Below are 25,901 nucleotides of genomic sequence, written 5' to 3' on the forward strand. Positions count from 1 at the left end.
CTTTTATAATTTGTTCATATTGTTTGTGATTCATAATGCTTGTTTTTAATTACGTAACTTATTCATGTTTAAGTCTAGTTGAGAGTAATTTTCTTTACTACAAATTTCTTTATGGATTTAATTGTTGGTTTTATATAATTTATGTGTACATAATTTGTGTTCTCTTTGTAAATAAAATTAATTTTAATTTAATCAAAGAGAATGCGATTTGGCGATAGACAATTTTACTATCTTTTACTAATACGTAATATTCCTATCAAATTTTTTGTCTATCCATCTATCAATTTCATTTTTGATTATTATTAGGTAACATAAAAAAAAATATTGGTCACCATCTGACTTATATATAACATCCATAGAATAAAGTTGTAACCGAAATATAGTAAAGGAAACGACAGGTTTATTAGCTGTTGTTTAGTCGTAAGTAAGTTTTTGTACAATATTTACTTAATATCAATGATATTAAAGTGTTGAACATTTATGTGAAAAACAATCCAAAAATGAGGAAAAATAAAAAAAAATAACCCAATCACTGTAAACCATTTATTTCATGGAACCCATATTATAATTCTTTATTTCGAAATTATTTACCATTTTTGTACAGAAGTACAATGAAAACATCAGACCAAGCTTGTTAAAAATTTGCTTCTTTGGTGATATTAGTGTTATTAATATGAATATGATGTCCTTCTGTGCGATTTCCATCATGGTCGGCATTTTCAACAGAGAACAGCCAACTACGAGACATTACACTGTCCGAGTGTGTGTGCAATTACATGTATATTCTCTATTCCATCATTCTCATAATTTTATAGAACGGCATTTCTCCACAAGTGAGAGAGTTCCTACAAAAACACTTCCAACTTCCAGACTTCAGGCTGCCGGAGCAAAATATTCAGTAGCAACCCCAGGTCTGGAGTGAGGGACTACATAGTATACTTGTATTTGCTCACACATTTGTGCCATGTAATATGTCGCGCTTTGTTGGACACGTCCGAAATCTGTCAGTAGGACTTAATTTATTTGAAAATTCGTTGCGATTAATAATATACATCAATTATTCAAAACAATAGAAGTGCATTCGTAAAATTCAATAATGAAATCTTTATTGTCTATTCATTATCGTGAAAATAAAACAACCATTTCGTAAATTAACTTACTAAAATCTTTGTACAAAACGAATCCCTTAGAAAATAAAATAGAAATACTTTATAGGTACCTAATTATAATAAATAACAATAAGGCATAACTGGACGGATCAAGTAGCAATAATTATATACTTAATTTACATTACCTAATATAAAATAATTACGTAATAATACATAGGTAGGTAATTGTAATCGCTTCATACATCTTCACGCTTTCAGCGACAATTGAAACTGCCTTTATCATAAATGTTTCAATTTAAAGCATGATGGATCGTTTAACTGTACATTACTAAAATAAGCAAAGATATAATCGCTAAAGTCCTAAACTCTTGTGTAATTGTCTTGATCTATATTCAAGTCTTAGATGAAGGCAATTTCAATTTGGAGACCTTACAATTTAAATCGTATTTGTCTATATTTTAAACAATATTATTCACCATTGTCTATCACGACACTAACCAAGCTCAACTAATCAGATCCGTATGGTGTCGTTGTCTTAGCATCTCCAACCTGAGCTCGTGTTCTCTCGCTGCCATTCGCAATGCGGCAATGCTGGAACTCCTTCGTTCCACTTCAGGTCCTTGCTGACTGGGAGGAGACTCGCTTCCTGGAGATATAGGAGGCGATACGGATGGAGGATCAGGAGACTGTCGTGGAGGGGCCGCTAGTCCAGCTAGTAGAGAGTGAAATGGTGGTGTTGTTGTTGAATATATCGGTCCGGTGAAGAGTGGGGGTCGAGATAACGGTGCTCCGAGGTACTGAGCGCCAAGAACCGGGGAACTGCCGTATCTATGGAACAATATTTTTTTCTTAATATGAATAATGATTTATAGTTATTTTAAAATAATATAAACTTTATTATAAAAATCTTATTATTATTATAGTCATAATATTTTTTTGAAATCAATTTTTTTTTTTATTTTAGTTCTAATATCTTACCTAAAAGATGCTAAAGCATTTGCATCAAATGGCTTTCTGAAGCCAAAGCCAAGTTGTGTGAAGGGATTAGGCATGGAGGCTACGACTGATGGTGGAGGTGCACCTCCTCCTCCCAAGTAAGGATTGTACGGGTGAGCCTGCGGTCCGACCTTCTCTTGCTTACGCCATTTAGCACGTCGGTTTTGGAACCAAACCTGTAACAAAAAACAAATTTTAATTCAGGTTAACGATCCAATTGAAAGTATAATTTAGCAATACTTATTACTAATAATGGATTATTTATATTTCTCAAAAGATATAGCAAAAAAATATTGATAAAATTTTATCTAACTTTCATCATATAGCACCCCCCGGGGACTGATTTGCATCAGTGTATGGTCTAATCAAAGTTTTTAGTGATTTCAAATCTGCTGTCGACGACGACTAAGTCCATTTTTTATGTTATAAAACAAATTTTAGCAATTAGTAACTTGGCGAATGACAATTATTAATGATAATGTTTTAGTGCCCCCGTAGGGGCTCTATGTTAAATAAAACAGTATTTTTGTAAACACTTCTTCAACATCAACTATCTGAATATTTATAAGATACATTATTCTTCATATTATTAATTTTTAAAATTATATAATTTAAAATTATATATTGAATATAATTATTATCAATAGTGTCATACTTTTTGTACTGTTTTAAAAAATGGGGACTTAAATTTATGCATATAACAATGATTATACTAATTGTCATATTAGTTTCCATTACACGGTAATTTTAAAATGTTTATTCTTAGTATTTTTGGTTAAGGTAGTTTGTTTACACGTCCAGAGTTCTAACAATGAGAGATGGCACTAACAAGACATCACAGTTTAATTATCGTTATTTTTTTTTTTAAACAGTAATAAACTTTTTTAATTAATATTTTTTTATGTATGGCGATTTTAATGACGAAATTGTACTAATTGAATGCACGTAACTGTCATGAATTGTAGTTGATTAATAAAATTAAACATTTTTTCGTATGGCAATAAAATTATCACCAAAATTATATTCGATTCTTAAATTAAATTGTATCTTTGTGCCGTTTGTAATCGGAATTCGGAATATTTGATTCTAAGCGTAGAGGTACAAAAAATGTTTAAAACTTTAACTTTTTGTGTAATTGCTCAATGATTATAGGGTTGGATAATTTTTCGCCCAGTGAATCAAATAGCTAGTGACGTTCTTGTCACCACTCGATGCAATAATTATCTGTTCCTTTATTATTCGACTGTGTTTCTGTTATATTTAATCTGTTTTTCTGATAACCTTTGAAATGTCCATCCTTTCTTGCAACACCATCTGTTTATTTTCGGTCATCATGAATTATTTAAAAATGAATATTAATTCTATTGTTTTAATCCAGAACGCAGCCTTAGCTTAATACCGAGATTGATACAGTATTTTTGCAAACTAAACCAAAACTCACAAAAAACATGTTCGACCCGTCAACCTTGAAGGCAGATAAAAAAATTATACTTATTGATTGATTTATTCGCCATATTGGTCCAATATTTCAACATTAAATATTTATGAAGTCCAAATGGAGAAGAGTTCTGATCATTATGTAAACAGATATTTTTGTGGTAATTTAAATTAATTCACTTATGATAAATCCACTTCGATAAAAAAACGTTGCATTTCAGCAAATGTCGTTTTGGTTAGCGAATACTGTGTGAAACAAGAAATACCATATGCATTTTAAATATAACAGTGACAAGTCAATATCGCTCTTAAATATTGAATTATAAAGTTCAATTTATAATGACGTTAATGCTTTCATTAAATTTATACTCGTATTGTAAACGTGCTTCTATATGATGGAGATTTTGAATTTATACGTTGTAATTGGAGGTGAGCATGTAGTAAGAATGCTGACTATTGACGTGGAAAAAGTCGTCGGCGAATCCAGGTGCGGATTAAATTGTATGAGAGTTGCTGACGTAATTACTGAAACTGATAAGATTTTTATTAAACCCGTCAAAATAGCTGGCAGAATTGTTGACCCATAAGCATCATGTTAATATGATAATCTTGAACCTTTTGAAATGGCTGACGTTATGAAACGGTCAAAGTTTATTATAGTGTTTTTATTTGGTCAGTGGTGCTTTGGAACAATACGATTTTACTGAGGCGTAGAAATTATTTTTAATCATACACCTAAATAGTTGAATCCGCTATTTTTAAATAGAGAAAATAAAATGTAGGTGATTATGTGCTGAGTTGGTGATATTTAGACAGAATCTGTCATTTGCATGGCAACTATAAGGAATGTTATTTATAGTAATTAGTGATACGATAATCACTATTTTTATTTCTATTAGTTCTCACTAAACTCGATATCGTCGACAGCAATAAAATGTTACAGTATGAATAAATTATATCATTTTTAAAGCATGTGGTTTGTTATTTCAGATATGGACGATCTAATCTTATTCCATTGATATCGCTTTATATTTGAAGTAATACAAAAATAAGTCTCACCAATTCAGGCAATTGAAATAAACATTTTTAGCAAAATTATTGTTACCATGGAATAAATGAGTATGATGACGTTGCTATGAATGTTTGTAGCAAGCATGCACGAACTCAATATAAAATTGGGATTAACACTAGCGGTTGCTAGATGGTACATATTTCAAGCCGTTTAAGCCGGCCAAAAAGCTTGGGAGAAAAGTAAATTACAAATCTTTACATTTAAGACCTTCGTTGGTTTAGTGGGTAATTTATAAGGCTGCAAGCCCCGACATGGATAAAAGCCCCAAACAAATCAAACTGTTGGTTTTGTTCTTGTACTCTGTGTCCGATTTCCCGTGCCATTATATTGCCAACAATATTGTTGAATAGAAGTATTACATATAAAAAAATATATCAATTATTAAAATACGAGAATACTACTTAAAATTAAACTAACTGCAAAACCATTATTTGAATGGAATGTCAGCAGGAATGCTAGCACCTTTTCCATGTTGTATCCGATACTCTGGAATTATGTATTTATGTGAGGTTATGCATAAGTTATATTTAGTCCATTATCAAATTACTCAAGTTTACAAAACCGTTTCATAAACGAGGGCCAAGGGGAAAAATGCGGAGTCATTATTAACAGATGGGAGCTGAGTTATTCGTAAATCGTAAGGTTGCTCCCGCACTGGTAACTCAAGGTAATTGTTCGTTAAATGCCTCTTAATATGGGATAATTTGTCTTATCTCGCTGACGTACTTCTGGCGGGAAGTTCTGATTCTTGCCATCGAAATGTTGAAAATATATATAGGATGGTTTATTAGATTAAATTAAAAAAGGCCGTTTAATTTTATGAATATTGTAGTTTTTTAATGTTGTTGAAATGTCTATGAAATATGTTTATTTAGTATGTTTAGGTGGAATAAAGAAATATCCGATGAAATTATGTCGTCTCGTGATTTTCAGTTAAACTTATTAATTATGAACTGTAAGTACGAGTATATATATATATAAAAATGTAAAAACAAAAATGTTTTTATAAACAAATGAAACTTTTTGAAAACAAATGAATTATGTTTATGTTACATAGATTATTGTTTTACAATAAATATTATTATTATTATATGTTTATAAATTTGTAACCACAATAATGTGTTCCTTGTATATAATATTTCACTTTTTTTTTAATAAAAATAGTCTGCTTTTTTTAAAATCAAATTTTATCAAAGTTACTTCGTTCTCTCTTCCTTTATATTAGGGTTTTTGGACAACATAATACGATGTACAGATTAAGTTTCTATAATAATACTACTTTGTTTGTATTAATCAAGAAACGAATGTGTCGATACTGTATTTTTTCATTTTATTTATACGTAAATCGAAATGTTAAAGAAAATTTCACTCAAATCATCAAATTTTAATGTATTTCGTTTAACATATAATAAAGTTATAACGTACAATAGCCACGAATATCTAGCCAATTAAAGCCAAAATTGTATTTAAAAACTTCAACTGAGAACATTTAATGCGTAATTAATTTAACAGTCTCTTACATGACTATTGAAAAGAAACCAAGTTGAGAAGTTACCTTTATTCTTAAAAGGTATCCTTCATTAAAGATAAACATTAAGATAAATATTGTCGTATCGTATTTAATTAAGTTGTACGAAAATAGTATCGGCATCGTATTGGTGGATTGCTTTATCGGTACATACCTAATTTGTATTCTGATAATTGCCTCAGAGAAATAAACGTCTCAAATACAAATTAACAAGTGACTTTTAAAGTTTTAAAGTCGTACATGATTATGGAATAGTTACGTTTTATTTTTATTTTCGAAACGTTTTGTTGAATTAAGTTCTAAAGAAGAATTATTTTGGTAGCATGTTTGTGTCGAAGAAGGTTATATGTCGTATATACACACAAATATATATTTATATATCGATAGATAGATACCGCATGTGCGTTAAATTATTGTATAAAAAAGCGCATAGCATCGCATCACTTTTCAATATTAGAAACGAATGTGTCCGTGAAATATCCATTATTTTCTGTTCCAGGTAAGCTGACTTCATATATATGTGTGTGTTATTTTATAATAGAAATAATCTAATTTAAATGTCTAGCAGAAAGTAAAGTTGTAATCCGTCTGGGCTTTCGTTCCATACCGTTTAATAAATAAAACGGTATGGAACGCCGTTAAACCTGCTGTTTTTAAATCTGTGGCCTAGTGCCAATAGGACCAAAGTACAATTTTGATTGAAACGTATACAAAATTTTGCCATTAGTCAAATCATTTAAAAATAATAATTTTGTTTATGTGAAAATAATAAAATATATTTTGATATAGGTCATTTTACTACAACGCCACTGAAATGTTTATGAGCATGTGACGGTTTTCCGGATATTTCTGAGTAAAATTTTCAAAAAAATCTTTTAACTCAAATTAATTACCAATTTATGATATCCGCGACCTGGTCTCAAGTCATTGTTTTTTCGGATATTCCGATTACCGATATTTCGTTAACAATTTTATGGCTATGCATATGCATTTAGTAAAAAGTTTTTTCGACATTACAAAGATTATTATGATATCTATATTATTTTTTCCTTACATTCGAACCCTAAATATATCAAGACATTCACACACGCAATTAATGAAAAAAAAAAAAAAACAATAAACACGCTCAGGTGCAATTTAGCAAATCTAAGTGCTCTTTAACTTCATCGAACTCGATTAATCACTGTAATCAAAGCGCTGCAAGCTATGTTTGGTAATTAGGAAAATTACTCGGAATTCTGTATGACGTGATAGGAATATTTGAATTCGTTTATAATACCTGTATTCTTGCTTCTGTTAATCCGATTTTCATTGCTAACTCCTCTCTGAAACAAATTAATTAATAATTATAGATAATATATATTTGTTTTTATTTTTTATTATCTATGACTACGCAACAGAAAAACATCTTAGATACAATATCTTGGAAGACGTAAGTCATCCTTTTTTTATATTTTCCTTATTATATATTTTCATGTACTTATGTTACAGTATAAATTAACTGAATAAATTAAGACATACTAGCAACTTGAGGATACCTAAGGTCTATCTTTTCATATTGTACTGTTATATTATGTTTTATATTGTTTGTTAAGAGATGTTTAGGGGTTCGTTGTCACGTGTTAGGCAAAAAAATAGCCTATGTCCTTCCTTGGAGTTCAAGTTTGCTTCATACCAAATTTCATCAAATTCTGTTCAGTGGTTCGTAGTGAAAGCGACAGACAGACAGACAGAGTTACTTTCACATTTATAATATTAGTATAGATATAGCTGTATAGAAGTATAGATAATCTGTGATATTCATTTTGGATTTGCGAAACCGTGACGTTTTGAATATCGGCTAATTTGTTATCGGAACTGTCGAGGAACAGTTTTTTAAATAAAGTTATATTGATCAATAACTGTTCATAGTGCAAAATATAGCAGAGCCATTCGCATGTAATATGCAAATCTAAGTATAACTGTTTCAGTATCGTAACTAGTAGTAGTAATTCCTACGATTACGATAGACAACAGACACGTTTACCCAAAATAGATATATTAGTAAAGATATATAAAAAACAGAGACGTAATAAGTAAAATAAAAAACATCGCATTATCTAAAGCAGGAAATGTTATCATTAATATCCTATTATAATTTAAAGTATATTTAAATTAATAAATTTCATTTAATAATGTTATTATCGAAGATAAAAGATACGTTAACTAGATAACCGTTGCCGCTTTCATTCAATTCATTTATAGATAAACATGTCCGTTAATTCATTTATAGATAAATACCGTCATAAATGTATTTATTTATAACTTATATAACGTTACCTTTAATTTAAAAAAAAAATCATTAAAGAAAATTTTAAAAAGATTATTTATATAAATGTACATTAATCTTAGCCCAGATGGCCTAGAAGTTATGACTCTTCAATTTTTAGTTAAAATTTTAATTTACGGTTTGAAACTCGGGCTCCACTGAATTTTCATGTTCCGAGTTAAAGGACATTAGTGTTACTAAACACTTACATGTTTCGAATAAAAGTTACATATCTGTATTCATTGATTCGATCTAGAGCAGCGTGGTCGAAAGCGGAAAGAAGGCTTTAGGCCCAGCAGTTGGATATTTACAGTTACAGTTGGAGGGTTCATATAATTTTCAGGATCCACCCTAGAAGCTTAAGTAATTTTATATATTTTGCTGGAATCAGATGGCAAATGGATTAATTGACACATGATAGTAATTGGTTAAAACTGTGCGTAGTCGTTGGCATTGTAAGAAATATTAACCATTCGTTACATTGCCAACGCGTCATGAACTTTGGGAACAAAGATGTTATGTCCTTTGTGCCTGTAGTTACACTGGTGCACCGAAATTCAGTAATACTAAGTATTGTCGATAGGCGGTAGAAATTCTACCTTAGAATATGTAATGATCGGGTAGTACCCGCACAGCAGCACGTATTTTATTTTGCGATCTGATCAAGATTTCGATATAAAATTGATGTATATTGTGTCATATCTTTAATTATTAAAAATTAGTACAAATATATTTTTTATCATCAATATTATATAATAATGTACTTCGTCATAGTAATTTTTTTATTATTTCATCACATTAAAAAAATCCAAAAATACGCTAGTGCCAAAAGCAACTAAACCAACTATAACCATATTAACTATATTTAACACCAACTTAAACTTGTTTAAACCGGTTCAGTGGTTTCGTATGATTTTTGGTATTTTTTTTTGTACCTTATCATTATAACTACAGAAGTCATTTAATCTTCTTAAGTATATTTTAATTAATTTAATTATCGAAATAATTATCGAAGTGATTATTATAAATTTTATTTTATTTGCCATAAAATTAGTTAAAAAATATATTTATGATTTTATTCATTAAAACCTTTTTAATGTCTGAATTTCATTTCTTAATAGTTGGATTCTGCTAAAAGTCATTGCAATTTTGTATGTTTAAATTCAATAAACCGACATACCGACAGAAAATAATAAATTTTGGGTCAGTGGAAAGGAAGAAAAGCTTAACCGCCATAAATTGTATTTTTGGTAAATTAAGTTTAGTAATAGTCTTTAAATGTCCCACTTCTAGGCTAAGCCTCTTCTCTGATGACGAGAAGACATGCAACTTCTTTCACTACGCTGCTCGAATGTGATTTGGTGAATACATATACATATCAATTTTTTCACAAATAAATCACATGAAAATTCATTGGTGCTTGTTTCGGTTTGAAACCTTTTTATAAAAAACATTCATAAATAAAGTTGATAAAAATCGTAATTAAATTGCATTCGAATAATTCCTCGAATAAGACCTCCTGTGAGGTACCTCATATCTGGCAGACCATTATCAGTCACATGCAGGCTTTCTCACGATATTTTCCTTCATCATCAAGATGCATCGAAACAAATTAATGACAAAATTTATTGGCGATTTTGTAAAGATCCACGTGTTTTGGTCAGTGAGCCGACTATGTTTGTATTTGTGGAAAGTAAAGATATCAAAACTTATCACAAAATAAGTGTTCTCTTTCAGCTAACCATTAGTTAGAGGATATTCAATATTAAAAACTCAAACACAAATATCACTAACCTGGTAAAAACGTCAGGATAATGCGTCCTCGAAAAGGCTTTCTCTAATTCTTCCAGCTGGAAACTTGTAAACGTGGTCCTATATCGCCTCTGCTTTCTCTTAGGTGCGAAGTCATCCGCTTCATCACTGTCTGCAGATCCTGGGGGTGGTCGTTCCGATGCTGGTGATTGGTCGGCCCGAGAGAGTTCTGGCGTGGTCCTCGGCGAGTCGTCCTTTGGGGGCTCGGACACTCCCATGCTGGTGTACTTCTGATAGGAATCTTGGTGATAATAATCTGTGAATAAAATTAGCAAGTTAAGTGTGAAGTTATTGTTTTATACTGTATTTATTCAAGAGGTTTTTTATGATCTCTTTTTAATCAATCTGTGGTTAATATTCTCTCTGAAAGCAGGTCAAGGGTGCATATTAAAGTTTATTCGTTTTATATTCTAATTTAATGAATCTAATAGTAGCAAATAAAAAATTTGTTCGATCACAAACAGAAATCAACGATTCCACGCCTTAGTAATGTCTGAAAAAATTAAGATAGAAAATAATCTAACGTTTAGAGTTCTCGAAAATAAAACCACATCTTGGTTATTTTATGAATTAATTGTAGACTTGCTAAAACAATTTAAAAACGTAATTAAAAAAAACATATAAATATGAATTAATTATGCAATTATTAAACGAAATAAGAGCGATCTACATAAGATGTGATTATAAGATTGTGCTAATTTAGTGTAGCCGGTAATCGCATATTTTTTTAACGAGTTCTTAGAATTGTTTTGTGCATATCTGTAATTTATAGGAGTAAGGTTAGTTTTTAAATACTAATAAAATATAATCAATATTCTGTATTCACGTATTAACATCCATATGTATATAGGATCACCTATAAATCTTTCAGAATTGTTAATTTATTTACAAAAACAAATAAATGAATGACGTTTAAGGAAAATTATTCGAAGCAATTGGAAGTCCAAAAACGTTCCAGAACGTTCCAGCATTTGGAACATCATCCCAGTACACAAGACATACTGACTTTAAATTAAGATTTTGCTTTCGGTACAAGTAAGTGAAGTTTAATAACGATTTTAATACTTATAGGGTATATATTATAGATCTCACGTTATATAACAAAAGGAAGATGGAGGGCTCGAAACTAAAAATCAAATACAAAATCATAATCGAATTACCAATCTGTTGATATGGCAATAAATAATAAATGATAATGACAGTTCGTTTGACGTTTTAACAAAAAGACGCGTCACTAGCGGGAATTTACATTCCGAGCTATGACATTCTTACATTTACCTTTTATATAACTGAATCCTAAAATTAAATGACGAATTAAAAGGTTAAACACGGCTCGTTGCCCAATTAAGTGATAAACAGCCAATTATTAGGATCGATTTGGTTTTAATTTGTGTTAATAATATAATTTGCGTGTTTCTTTGCACGAAGTGTAATTACTAAAAAGTTTACAAAATGTTTGCATACTAAAATTTAGTTTCATTGATATATTTTAATTTTTATTTTAATTTATGTAACAAAATATGTGTGTAAAATATTTTTATGGACATATAAACCTGATTAAAATAAGCTATAATTTTGTCATATACGCTTCGGTTTACAATAGGCATATATTTTGAATTAATATATATATATTTTTTGTACTGTTATGTATATGTAATAAGATTCTATCAGCCTTGTCTAGTGTCGAGCTTATAAACCTACAAATCTCGATGTTAAGTTGGAAATACTTATACTACCGTGCCTCAGAGAGCACTTAGAGTGGGAGGCCTAGCCTGAACTCTTTCCGTTCCTGTCGGAGTGAGGGAGACGCACATGTGTTAGAATACAAAGACTATAACTATATTATTTGCGCCGTTTGCTTTTAGTTGAGAATGGCAACCGTGATATATAACGAACAAGAGCACGATATCATCGTCATATGATAATATGCCCAAATGATACTTTCGTGAAATGTGATTTAAAGTAAACACTTTAAGCCTCATTTTCGAAAAGCAAAATTTTGGTGCTTCAGCTCTTCTTCCTTTCCACTCACGATATTTTTTTTTAAACGAACGTATACTGTAATTAACTTTGTTTCACGGTTTTCCTGTAAGGCTCTATATTCATTCTATATACACTGACGTGGCTGCCGTATTAACGAATCTTCAAAAATATATATATCTAGGTAGTTCCTTATGAATTATTATATGTATAATTTCGGTTATGTACAAAGTTTTCTGTACTAATTCATAAAACTGCAACAAGCCACGACCTCTGTCTCGTAATCAATCGACGTTTATGAATTAATGCCATTAACTTAATTACGCTCTTATTATAGTGTTGTCGTAATTGGTCCGCCATTACACGTCGACTTCTAGAATATAAGGGCCGGTTTACACTGATTTTTTTATATTTGAAGATAAGAATTTACTATAGTAAACTTTTAAATAAAATTTTCCCTTATAAAAAATAAACGTTTTATAAAAATTATATTTTAAATGTCTAAGTCACTTATGTTCATTCGTTTAATTATTACCATTGATGGTTAGTAGTCACCATCAATAAACATTGCCACTGCAAGAATGTTTAACGAGCGTTCGCATCGTCGCCCAACCTTGGGAACTAAGATAGGTATGCCCCTTGTGCCTGTAGTTACACTGACTCACTCACCCGTCAAGCCGTAACACAAAAAAGTATTGTAAATTTGCATCATAATGTAGTTAGTATGAGCTAAGAACTTATTTACATTAAGATAATAAGTATGGCTGTACTAGACTCGACTGTAATAGAATGTACGTAAAAGTCCAGTTATATTAGGAATTAATTAGCTATAAATCATATTATTATCTTCCTATTGTCTTTGTTAAATTAAAATGGAAATAAACTGAGTCAATAGAAGGTTACGTAAAGGCAATTACATTGTTTTTTCATTTAACATCCCATTAACGTGTTACCTACGGGATTTATTTATGTGTTTTGTTCAATAATTCTATTGTTCGTGATCTTGAGTTTGTTGCGCGTATTCATTTAATTCGTACGTAGACTGCAATAAAGATTATACTTTAATCAATTTAAATACGCCATTCGTGTTGTTCCAATTTTGAATATTGGCAACACAATTAGTTGTCATTATTCTAAATTTTAAGGATGTCATATGGATAGGCCTGGATTAAAATAACTGTAAAGATTTATATTGAATAGGATACATCTAATAAAGTGAATTTGCAAATGTTTCGAACCGTTTCTATTTATAAAGTACGGAGCTCTACCTAACAAGACCTAGATTTTATATTGCAAATTATATCGAGGCATTTTCAATTGGAAACGAAATATTACATATACTATATAATACTATGTTAGTATAGTACGTTGACATAATTTCCAAACAATACAACAATAATATAATTTAATTTAATTTCATAAATAAATAACCGCAATAAATTATGAAATTAAAACAAACAAGATAAAATTAACGATCTATCTCTTAAACGAAATTATAATTACAAATACTCACGACGAATAATTCCCATTTCCCTCTATATGCACAAAACGGTCTTGCTCAGTCAATCGTTCGTTCAAGAATGAACGTTACGAATTTCATTCACAAATCCTAATTACGAGATAACGTTATTGATAATGTAATGTCTTTCATAGCCGATTTTTTTTTATCGTGTCTATCATTTTCCATGTATAGTATTTGCACTGATGATGTAAGTAATGTATATTATGATAATTTTAGTTATTTTGATGGAATACTTTCATAATCCGTCACATCCGATGATTTAATCGACGGAGACACAGAAATCGATATTTGATAAGGCGTTTTGTTTTTCTTTTTAATTAATGTAATTAATGGTTGAATCGATAAATTAATTTTTATCGCGTTTTAATTTTATTACGATAATTAATTTATCTAGGGTAAATCAAATGTATGACATTTAAGAGCGTAGTTTGTAAGCGTGGGAATTAATTTTAGAACACACACATAGGTACTTTTCAATAATACAGTTGCATTGTGCAGTGTATCGTACGCATCCCCGGAGATAATTAGTTGCTTGTTTTCGGTGCAACGAATAAATTAAATTTTCATTGCGCGTTCATAACGTAGAATTTATAAAAATACATTTAATTACGAGTAATGTATTAGCTATAAGGTTGTCACTCGCAAACGCAATTATAAATTATTTGTTAGCATAGGGTGCGGTCAGAGTGCATTAAGATGCCAAATATTCATTATGATTTTTATTGTTTCAACTGCTTTCGTCTAACTAAATAATAATAATTATTTTCTTGATATTTTAAGGTTAGTAGATATACCGAATTAAATTAAAGTAAAGACACATTAAATAATCACTTCTTAAATTTTATAAATATAAATAACGGAGTTAAATATAATTTTTTTTAATACTCTATTTTTAAGTAAAATATTCGAAATAAATATTTTAAATCAACTTCTCGTCCATTTCGGTACAAATACTATTTTTCATAGTGAGCAATTCGGTTTTACAAGAGGTCGCTCGACAACTGATGCGAGAATAGCACTTCTTAAACATATTTACGATGCTTGACAAAAATCACAGAATGCTATTGGAGTATTCTGTGATTTGTCTAAAGCATTTGATTGTGTAGAACACGAGACGCTTCTTTATAAGCTCAAATACTACGGTATTAAAGGTAAAGCTCTTGATCTCATTGCTTCATATTTAAGTCAAAGAGTCCAGCAAGTTTTCAATAATGGCATTAAGTTTTCTGGATCTACGTTATAAATGAGTGTTCCACAAGGATCAATTTTGGGTCCCTTTCTATTTCTAGTATATATAAATGATCTTCCTTTCTATGTTAAAGGTATTTGTGATATAATGTTGTTTGCTGACGATACTTCACTGATTTTTAAGGTAGACAGGAAAAAACTGACTATGACGATGTGAACGGTGCATTATCACAGATACACGATTGGTTTACAGTAAATAATTTAGTTTTGAATACTCAAAAAACAAAATGTGTAGTTTTTACCCTACCAAATTTTAGAAAGCAAAATTATAATATATCTATAAATAGTGGCCGTCTTGATGTAGCCAATACTACGGTTTTTTTTTATAGCATTGGATTCCAAACTTCAGTGGAGTCCTCATTTATCGTCCCTGACAGGAAGACTCAGCTCCGCAACATAAAAATTAACAATTGTGTCCCACGACACTCGCGCCCCACCCTTATGCTAACTTGTCTATGTGTGCGTAGACGTTTTGCGAAATTATAAGAGTCGGCTCGAAATAAAAATTGACGTGCTCTCACCTTGGGCTCTGGGGAGGGACTGAAAATTTATTGACAGCGATGTCGAATAATAAGTCAAAACCGTCAAATTATTTTCTCCATACTAAAATGTATGGACGACGAATGCCAAAAAGTAAGCAATATTTAAATAAAAATTACTATAATATTATGTGATATAATAGAAATTTAACACGGTGAACTTATTATTTACACTTTTGTGTCCCCATTTAACCAAAAATACATGTATAAACTAGCAGCTAAATAGCTTAAAAAACGCTAATAGAAAAGGTCGATTTCAGTGTTTGGAGTGATGTTGACGATGAATTTACTGAGTTATTAATACAAATTTTATAAATATCACGCGGTGAAACTTGAGATCTATCTATTAAGATACTGAATGTCTTTTTTCATCCATAATCAATGCTCCAGTTTTAAGATATTTCAAAAATAGTAAGCGCTATTTAGGCGTTCCGCAAGGACTGTCCTCTTAATGAAAAGAAAATTACATATGTAGGTAATTTCTAATATCAATATGATATTTGAAGTACAACTAATTAATAATAATACTAGTGTATTAAGGGCACCGTTAGGGTGCAAGACACAATGGTCTGGGTGGGTTACGCTGGTGGAGTACTCGCTGTAACCAATGAGAAAATAATCTATGTTGGTGGAAGTTGAAGCTTTCAATATTTTGTTTTAGTTATTAATTAATTTATATTTGTTTTTAAATGGACAAATAAAAGTTAAAGTAAGTGTTTTTCTACTTAAGGGAGAGGGGAGACTAAGATTGTCTAGAGGGCCTCAACATAGTTTTATCCTGGTAATGAACAAAAAAGTAGTATATGTTGAATTTCATGAAATTTAAATAAATTTCATGAAACTATATTTAAATTTCGAAACAGGCATTGTCCTGTGGTTATTTTGCAAAAACGATAGTATTTGTGAATTCAGCAATTTTGGACTTTAGCTGGAACGTGTATAAACACAGATTGTAATCTTTATTCTATTAAAACAAGGCTGTAAATCGTTAAGAATTTCCTGTTATTACGATTAAGATAAAACAAATCGATACATTTCTGGTTGCGTCAAGACAGAAATACATTTTTAATATAATTAGAAATCCAATTACTCAGACTAATAACGTAATGGAGTAAGATTTATAGGATTAAAACTATTAAAAATAATATATATATATATAATTTATTGAAAATTCTTTTAAATAGTAATAGTAACATGTTAAAGAATTTTATTCGATGTAAAGCTACTGCTATTATTTTATGACTTCTACAATATTTCGTTTTTAAAAAATATTATTTTTATTTTGCAGCAACTTTCTTTTTTAATTTCATAATAATATGCTAAATATATATACATATTCTTGGTACTTGTGGAACGGTTTCACAGGGAGAGTAATATCACTATTTAAATAACAAAAAAAAAATATAATGTGGTTTTGTAACACGTGCCGGAAATTGCAAGTTTTTAATAATAAATGCAGTTTTCCTCATACAAAATTCTTTACCTCGTTATGATTAATTACAGAACTAAATATACAAGTGTTTCATGAATCGCCCATGATTCATTTGTAGATAGAGACGTGACTAATCAATTAATATGTTACTTAATGATTCATGTTCCATTGACTGGATATATTATAATTAAGTGTAATTATGACGAAATTTTTATGATGATTTTTTACTCAAAAAAACGCCATTAAGGAAAATAAGTATGGATTGAAAAATTGATTCGTGGGAGACAATTTTTATAGTAGAGAGTAGAGCTGTAGAGGTACTCTGCAAGAAGAAACAGAACTCACAGTAGAACGCGAGCGTGAAATGTCAGAATCGGGTACACGACACTGAATGTAATAATTATGAAATTAATAGGATACACGTGTCAAAGTGACGTGTCAGTGTAAGTCGGTTGTCAACATTTGAAGAGCGAGTTGAAGTGAATTCTTACAAAATTGCACTGCTAAGTCTAAACAACATCATTATCAAAAATAATACTTTATACTGTTTTATCTCAACCATAATTAAGATCCTTGTGAGATAATTAAGATCTACTGGAACAATAAGTTGAAACTAATTTGTTTTATATATATAGAAGTCTATTTTTAAGAATATCAAAATGCATCGACGTGTAATTCGATACGTCACGTGACCATGATTGAGAGATAGACGATAGCAATCGCTTCGAGATATGCATCTGTCGAAGTCCGCTGTAGAGCTATTCTTTAGACGAATGTCAGAAATTTTTACGCAGCCATTGTATGTAACGATTATATTTAAAGAGTACACACATATTAATAACGTACTGTACGATCCATTACGAGCGAGAGAGAGTAAGTAACTTACAACGTTCACAGTTTTTCAGTCTTTAGACTGCGTTTTAAATCTGTAATATCTCCGAAAATATTCATTTAAATAACATGCTGTGAAGGGACATATTTATCTATATTGCAGTGGTAGCGGCCGGCCGGGACGGCGGGAGCGTGCTATCGACGCGTCGGAGGACGCGGTTCTCCCTGTTGCACTTTGAATTTAGCAGCGATCGGACCCGGTTATTATCCGAGCTCTCTAGCGATTGAAATAACAATCCATTCTTCCATACTAATATTATAAATGCGAAAGTAACTTGGTCTGTCTGTCTGTCTCGCTTTCACGCCAAAACTACAGGACCGATTTAAATGAAATTTGGTACACAAATAGTCCAGAGCCTGAGAAAGGACATAGGCTTTTTATTTGGAAAAAAGTGCTGTAAAGGGTTGAAAAGGGGGATGAAAGATTGTAAGTTGTTGAAAGTATTGTCATGTTTAGAATTTTTAGACCTAGAAGCATAAAACTTATATTTTAGGCTGTACATTTATAAAATAACATATCATGACACCCACTCGGGAGGGAATTTTGGATATTCTACCCCTAAATGGGTAAAATAGGGGTTGAACATTCGTATGGAATTTTTTAAGTTAGAAACATGAAACTTTATTTTTGGGCTACCGATTAAAAATGATTTGATACGTATTTAAGCGTTTCTGGATATTTTACGCCAAAGGGGAGAAATAGAGTTTGACATTTTGTATATAGGATAGTTTGGAAGACCGTCATTTTTGAAGTTAGAAGCATGAAACTTTATTTTTGAGCTACTGATTAAAAATGAGTAGATACGTATTTAAGCGTTTCTTGATATTTTAGGCCTAAAGGGCAAAATAGCTGTTAACATTTCGTATTCAGGTTTGTCTGGAAGTCTGTAATTTTGAAGTTAGAAGGTCGAAATTTTATTTTTGGGCTACCGATGAAATATGAGTTGATTCGCATTTAAGCGTTTCTGGATATTCTACCCTAAGGGTTGAAATGCACACCAATGTGGTATACAAAGAGGTATTACATTAACGTAACATTTTAAGTTAATTTGTAAATATATTCATATTCTACGCGGGCAAAGCCGCGGGTAACAGCTAGTATTCATATATAATACTTTAGTTTTTTAAAGAAATAATATGATAAGATAATTTTTTATAAATTTTTCACATTGTTTGACAGAAAACGATTTTTTTTTAATCTGTTATGTAAAATCGCTCATCCGTCTGTTGTTACAGGCGAATTTTAATTTATCGCGAAGGCGTGTTACTTTTTGATATCGTATCGTTTCGTTTTCCTTTTAAACGTCTGATAAGGCAAAAATAGTCGACCATATGTAATTTTTGTATAACAGTGACTTTTCTCGCAAATTTGAATATTACGATGTCACATTTCGTACAAGCAGCAGTACTTAGTATTGTCGTGTTACGTTTTGAAAGGAATGAGCCAGTGTAATTACCAATGAACTAGTTCTGTAATTTACAAACTGTACGCGTTCCATGACGCTGGGCAAAGATTCAACCACGGTGGTTTCTCGATTGCTTGTTAGATAGTAACGTGGACAGGCAGGTTCCCTCAAATTTACTTTTACCACGGGTTGCATTAAGAACATAAACACACGTGAATGGTCAGTTTAATTTTGTCTGGCTTAAGATTGAAATGAGCCGAGATGGCCCAGTGGTTAGAACGCGTGCATCTTAACCGATGATTTCGGGTTCAAACCCAGGCAGGCACCACTGAATTTTCATGTGCTTAATTTGTGTTTATAATTCATCTCGTGCTCGGCGGTGAAGGAAAACATCGTGAGGAAACCTGCATGTGTCTAATTTCAACGAAATTCTGCCACATGTGTATTCCACCAACCCGCATTGGAGCAGCGTGGTGGAATATGCTCCATACCTTCTCCTCAAAGGGAGAGGAGGCCTTAGCCCAGCAGTGGGAAATTTACAGGCTGTTTATGTTATGTTTATGTTATGTTTAGGATTGGACTGAACTGTCACCCTTTGATCAAGATTTCTATCCACTCATAGTTTCGGTTTTTTTTATTCAACGATAATATTCTTCAAAATTATGATAACGTTTAAGGATTCCATATCGTATGTATGTCGCAGTCAAGTAGTTTTATTAGACTTTAAATTGGAGTCTAAAACAAATTACCTCCTTCTATGAACGGAAGATCTATTGGCTGAATGATATTGTGTTTGAGTGGCGCTGCTTAGTAAAAAGGCTAGACTGTTAATTGAATGGCTTATTTTAGTAAGTTGCTAGTGAAATATAAATAAGATGAGATTTATAGTGTCCCACATATTTCGCCTTATTAGTAACACGCTAGTGTATTGATTTAAATCTTCAGTTCGTATGAACGAGAAAGTTCGTCTTTCGTAAGCATGAAATATATGTTAAATTTCTATCAAAAACGTTTCATTTTTAAATGTTCATGTAACATTGCATTGCTCTTGATATCTTCCTTCTTTGACATAATAAACTCAGTCTGGTACTTTTATCCAGCTCCAACATTAGGCTCAATTTAAATATCATTGTTTTATATCATCGTAAAAATTCGATTAGTATTAAAATGTAATTTTCTATATCAAATTTTGTATACATCAAGTAAAATTTGCTGACGAAAGTCTTAAAGATCTACTTAAAGGGAATCAACTTAAAGAAAATATTTTTTTCTTAAAATATAAATATATGTCTGCTAATTTAGTTCGTATGAATTCACTGCTAGTTTAATAAACGTGCATTTAATAAAATATGTACATGTACATTTATTAATAATAATACAAAAATAAAAGTGCATGCAATCCAGTAGGTGTCTCCAGGTGATACCGTATAACCTATACGCGTCTTACGATTAAAAACGTAATATAAGTCAGTACTTTGGCATGTTATTATAAACAGTAACGGGAAATGTCCCGCTACTGGGCTAAGGTCTCCTTTTCCTCATAAGGAAAAGGTTTAGAGGTCATTCTATCACTCTGCTCTATAGCGGGTTGATTGATTTACGTTTGGTAAATTTTCATGGAACACAAAATTCGGTATTGCTTGCCCGGGTTTGAACCCGCAATCATCGATCAAGATTGGTGTATTATATATCCAGTATCTCGGCTCTCTATTATTATATACTATATATTAGTATTAAAAAATCGTTACGCGTTGGGATTCCTCGGGATTCAATTTTGTGATTTTAATTAATTTGACCTTGAAAAACTTAAGTACAATATTATATTGATTCTTAACAAAACCAACGTGTAATTCCATAAAGCACATTTTAGTTGATGTCGGTTCGTGTTTTTTTATATACATAAAAAGGCTACATATGCATTTGTCATGAACCACGATGAACCGCGAGCGTCGTATGGGATAGTGAGTTAGTGACTATAAATCAGAAGCCATACATTCGAGTAGCTGTAATGTGGATGTAAGTAATCGAGTGTGGATTTGAAGTTTATCCTGCACTAGCGACCTGCCCCGGCTTCGCACGGGTGACATTTATTAAATATAATTTACACCCAATAGCGCTCAGGAACAGTGTTCTAAAAGTGATTTGTTTTTAGTATTTGATCATTAGTTCTGGATATTGCGATTATTACGATATGTCGGGGTACATACAAACAAATTTTACCTCTGTATATAATTAGTATATAGATACGTTTCTGTACCATTTATCTGATTGATTTGATACAGACATAACTTGTGATGGAATGTATTTTATATATCAATTAATCAGTTGTAAATTATATGATCTTATTTGTTCGGTATACGTCACTTTGGCATACATCCAATTAAGTTGACACTGTTGATACTTGCGTGTTGTGGCGCAATACCTTCAAAGTTACCCGTGAATCGTATATCAACATTTCGAAGAAAAGAAACATGTATTTGATCGCAACGCAATGCTGGGTTCTGCTTATCTATACATATAATAAAATTGGAGTGTCTGTTTGTAATATTAAAATAACCGCTTCTTACTAAATGCATATGTATGTATACACGGTACATATACTTAAATAACATTTTTTACAATTTTTGTCTGTCTGTCTCTGTGTTCCGGCTAATCTCTGGAACGGCTGGACAGATTTTGACGGGACTTTCACTGGCAGATAGCTGATGTAATACGGAGTAAATTAGACTACTTTTATTTAAGAATTATATATAACTAGCGACCTACCCCGGCTTCGCACGGGTGCAATGCTGAAACTAAATTTACTACAGAATGTCTTACAACGTTCACAGTTTTTCTGTCATAAGACAATACAAACCGCTGTGTCCCTACGTTTTAAATCTGTAATATCTTCAAAAATATTCATTTAAATTACATGCTGTATGTATGTAATACAAAGTGCTATATTGATGTATATTCAATTCACTGTGTATTTAAGGTACTTAATTGGAAAAGGATTAATGCTGTATTGCTTAAAATCACTTCGAAATTAAGCCATTATTTATTTTCTCGTAAAAAGTAAAGGATAAAAAATGATTATTGTGGCTTATCCGTAAGAGATAGACATATACCATCGTAGACCTTTTTAAGGTATACAATACTGAAGTACATTATTTTGATCTATCTCGTCGGGTTCAGCCAGCGTTTGCGCAAAGTAAGCGTAAGTGCAAAAAATGTGTTTCTTTACGACATCACTTTAGAAACCTCTAAAATTATCACTGTTTCACTATTATATTGTGCATGTATTATACATATGTATAAACATTTCTTTGGATTAATCTATCTATTAAAAAAAATCGCATCAAAATCCGTTGTGTAATTTTAAAGATCTAAGCATACTAAGGGACAGACATCGGTAGTCGTCTTTGTTTTATACTATGTAATGATCAAAGCAGCAATGTCCAAATACTGTCCAGTCCAGCGGAGTGGTGACATGCGCGCGGTACGCAGCCCTCGCGCATGCCACCACTCCGCCGTCACTTCGGGTGCCTTAATAGCATAAAAGCTGCCTAATACAGAATTAATAACAATAACTTTTTTGTTTGTTGTTTTGTTTTTTGTAAATTCAAAAACACACGGAGTCGCGGGCACAGCTAGCCCTTAAATAATATCACTGATCGATACACCAAAATGTTGTTTATTACCAATTGCTTGGTGGTAGCAAATCCCTTTGAATAGGTACCACTCACCCATGAGGTACCTATTCGGCCACCTAACAGTAATACTTAGTATTGTCGAGTTCCGGTTTGTTTGTTACCATAAGTTGTCAAAAATCAAAATATTCTTTATTCAAATAGGCTCACAAAAGCACAAATGAATCGTCATGACGCTGTGTTGAATTAAAAGTCAAGCTACCACCGGTTCGTGAAGTAGATTCCGAGAAGAACCGGCGAGATACTCAGTATCTATTGCACGTCGCCGTCGTTTCCACTCGTCGCATTGTAATCATTAATATAATCTTGTATTTAGTTTTTCTCTCTCTACTTGTATTTAGTAATGTGCTTCGATGTTTTTTTAACAGTTACTACTGAATCACTCCAAAGAGGCTGGACGGATTTGGATTAAATTTAAAATAAAAGTAGCTTGTACTCGTATTGTGACTTAGCACAAAGGATAACTAACACTTGATTTCTCGTTACCAATAACCCGAATGTACACGCTAGCGAAGCTAGTGTAAATATAAGTTAACTTAGAATAAGTAGGCTAGGCCATATATGCCAAGAAAACAATATAAAATATACTGATTATAGAACCTTTTTTTTAAGATTCGGTCTATAATAAAAAAAAAAAAGTAACATTTTTGCTTTATGTCTTTTGTTTCTCTTGTTGTTAGAGTCAAGTTTTAATTATTAATAATAAGTAATTTCCTCGTGCGAATGAAACCCGCGTACTCATTTTTATATTAAGACTATTATTAGTAATTATTGAAGCAGTAAAAAATTCCCCTCTCCCAGAAATCATAGTTTTTCCTTATTTGTACGGTACGGCTAATAACCACAGCAAATATGAAAATTACTTGTAATGTCATTGTGAGATTATAAAGTTAAAATAAGTACTATCTTTCGTTTTCATAAACAAAAGAATAAATTCTAATGAATTCGAAGGAATATTTAAATAATTACGTACAAGTTTATTATTTTTAAACAATAAACAAATCAGCAATTGATCCGAAGACACGTTTCCAATAAGAAATAGATTAAAAAAAATAAAATTGAAACATAAATGAGCCGTCGTCGTATAATACAACAGAGTATAAAATTAACAAATCGCTATAATTTACATCGTAAATTATGCCTTAATAACACGACAAGTTATCTCGACCTAAGACATCTACTACGAGACGAGATTCGCTACCGATTCAAGATCTATAAACTCTTAAACCAACGAGATAAGACTGATATTTGAATGAAATTAAGTTCGGCGAATGCAAATATAATATTGCATTGTTTGTAATAAAACAAAGGGAATGATATGTGCGAGTTAATTACGGTCAGAATGTAATTAGGTCTAATCAAATAACGTAATCTTTTGTGACTTTTTGTGGCGTAAAGTTTTATTGCGTTCTTTTCGAAGTTTGTAATTACCAATTTATTTGAAACGACACTTTATTCGAAAGTATTACTTTTGAAGAAATACATTACAAAGTATTCATCATAGATCAATAAGGAATATTAAAATGAAAAAATTAAATTAAAATGTACATTCATTAGACAAACGATGGGATGAGCAACGACCTGGCAACTCTAGAAATACGCACAATTACAAAAGCTATTCGTCCGGAAACAAGTTATTAAATAAATCAAGATATATATTATTTTGATTAAACTAAAGTCGTAAAATATATTATCATATATTATATGTAAGTAACATTTAATTCTAATTTATCGAAAACTAAGATTACTGTTTTTCTTAAATAGAGAACATGTTTAGTAACGAATTAGATCGATCCCAAAAAAAAAAAAACAAACGGGAGATTCAAATGATTTCATTAAAAAAAAACAGATAAAAAATAAAAAAAAGATTAATTCAACATAATCTCTTTTTAATGTTATTATCTCACGTTACATACAATTACGTACGAAATGCACCGGGAAACTTTCACAATGCAATTATAGATGTATTTGATAAGTTAATGTGTATTCGCTGCAGTATAATTAATGCAACCCTCAAATTCGTCGTGTTGACAGTTTGCAATTTTTTTTGTTATGTCGTTTTTGTACAGTTCGTGACGAGCAAAGATATTTGGCTATACATTCTAGTTATTGTTATCTGTATTAATTAAACTTTTATAGTGTACTTATTTGTGTGTGATTTTTTGGATTATTGTAATAACCTAGTTATTTTTTTTTCAATAATATCTACTAATATGGAAAACAAACTTGTCGAATAAAATTTGCAGCGAGTCGCTGTCACGTTGTCCGAATAGCTATATATAAACTATTAACTGTCGACCGCGGCTTCGCTCGCGTTTTAGGATTTGGTCGTCAGGTATAAGGCAAAAAAATTAGCGTATGTCCTTGTAAGTAAACTTGTATACCGAAGTACATCAAAGACATTTCAGTGGTTTGGCAGTCAAAGAGCAACAGATTGACAAGCAGATAGAGTAGCTTTCGTATTTATAATTATTTTTGGGCTTTTGAAATAATCCATTTCGATAATTGCATCGATTTTTAATAATAAAATATTTCATTTCATAATAAGATTTGGTTTATTATTAATGTTTATCTATTTCTTTATAAAGTAAATATGTGATATCAACGAACAATATGTTAAGTTTGTATAGAACAAATTCACCATCCCTTATTCATGAGAGTGACGTCATATAAGTATTTACACCTTTACAAAGCATGTCACCTTCGTAATTCAAAGAAATATGTGCAGTGGACATAAAACAACACGTCGCATATAATTTAAAGGAAATTAATTTCGCCGCGCGTGAGTTGAAATAAATTGAAAAAAAAAACGAACTGTGGATAATTGCGGACTGCGGCAGCACAGGGTTGATTTTTATCTGACAAATAAGTTATAAGCAATTGAAGTCGGTCATCATAATTTGTTTGTTGTAATTACTTATATTATGTA

The 25,901-nt window shown here is 31.1% G+C and overlaps 1 protein-coding gene across 2 annotated transcripts in view; it reads right to left on the bottom strand.

Annotated features, from left to right (window-relative positions):
• Positions 1–529: 529 nt before the first annotated feature.
• Positions 530–25,901, bottom strand: part of LOC113394408 (homeobox protein aristaless-like) — an 85,869-nt gene continuing 60,497 nt past the window's right edge. Inside the window, exons 1-5 of one of the 2 annotated variants that reach the window (XM_026631714.2) lie at positions 13,756–13,860; positions 10,245–10,518; positions 7,422–7,467; positions 2,088–2,281; positions 530–1,937 (exon numbers count right to left, since the gene is read on the bottom strand). In XM_026631714.2, coding sequence (XP_026487499.2) covers positions 1,613–1,937; positions 2,088–2,281; positions 7,422–7,467; positions 10,245–10,518; positions 13,756–13,771 — 855 coding nt within the window. In that variant the 5' untranslated portion in view covers positions 13,772–13,860 and the 3' untranslated portion in view covers positions 530–1,612. Of the gene's footprint in view, positions 1,938–2,087; positions 2,282–7,421; positions 7,468–10,244; positions 10,519–13,755; positions 13,861–25,901 lie in introns of those variants that run through there. The other variant, XM_026631713.2, reaches the window with a different exon arrangement.

This window comes from Vanessa tameamea, chromosome 4, assembly GCF_037043105.1.
Source record: "Vanessa tameamea isolate UH-Manoa-2023 chromosome 4, ilVanTame1 primary haplotype, whole genome shotgun sequence".
Taxonomy (NCBI): Eukaryota; Metazoa; Arthropoda; class Insecta; order Lepidoptera; family Nymphalidae; genus Vanessa; species Vanessa tameamea.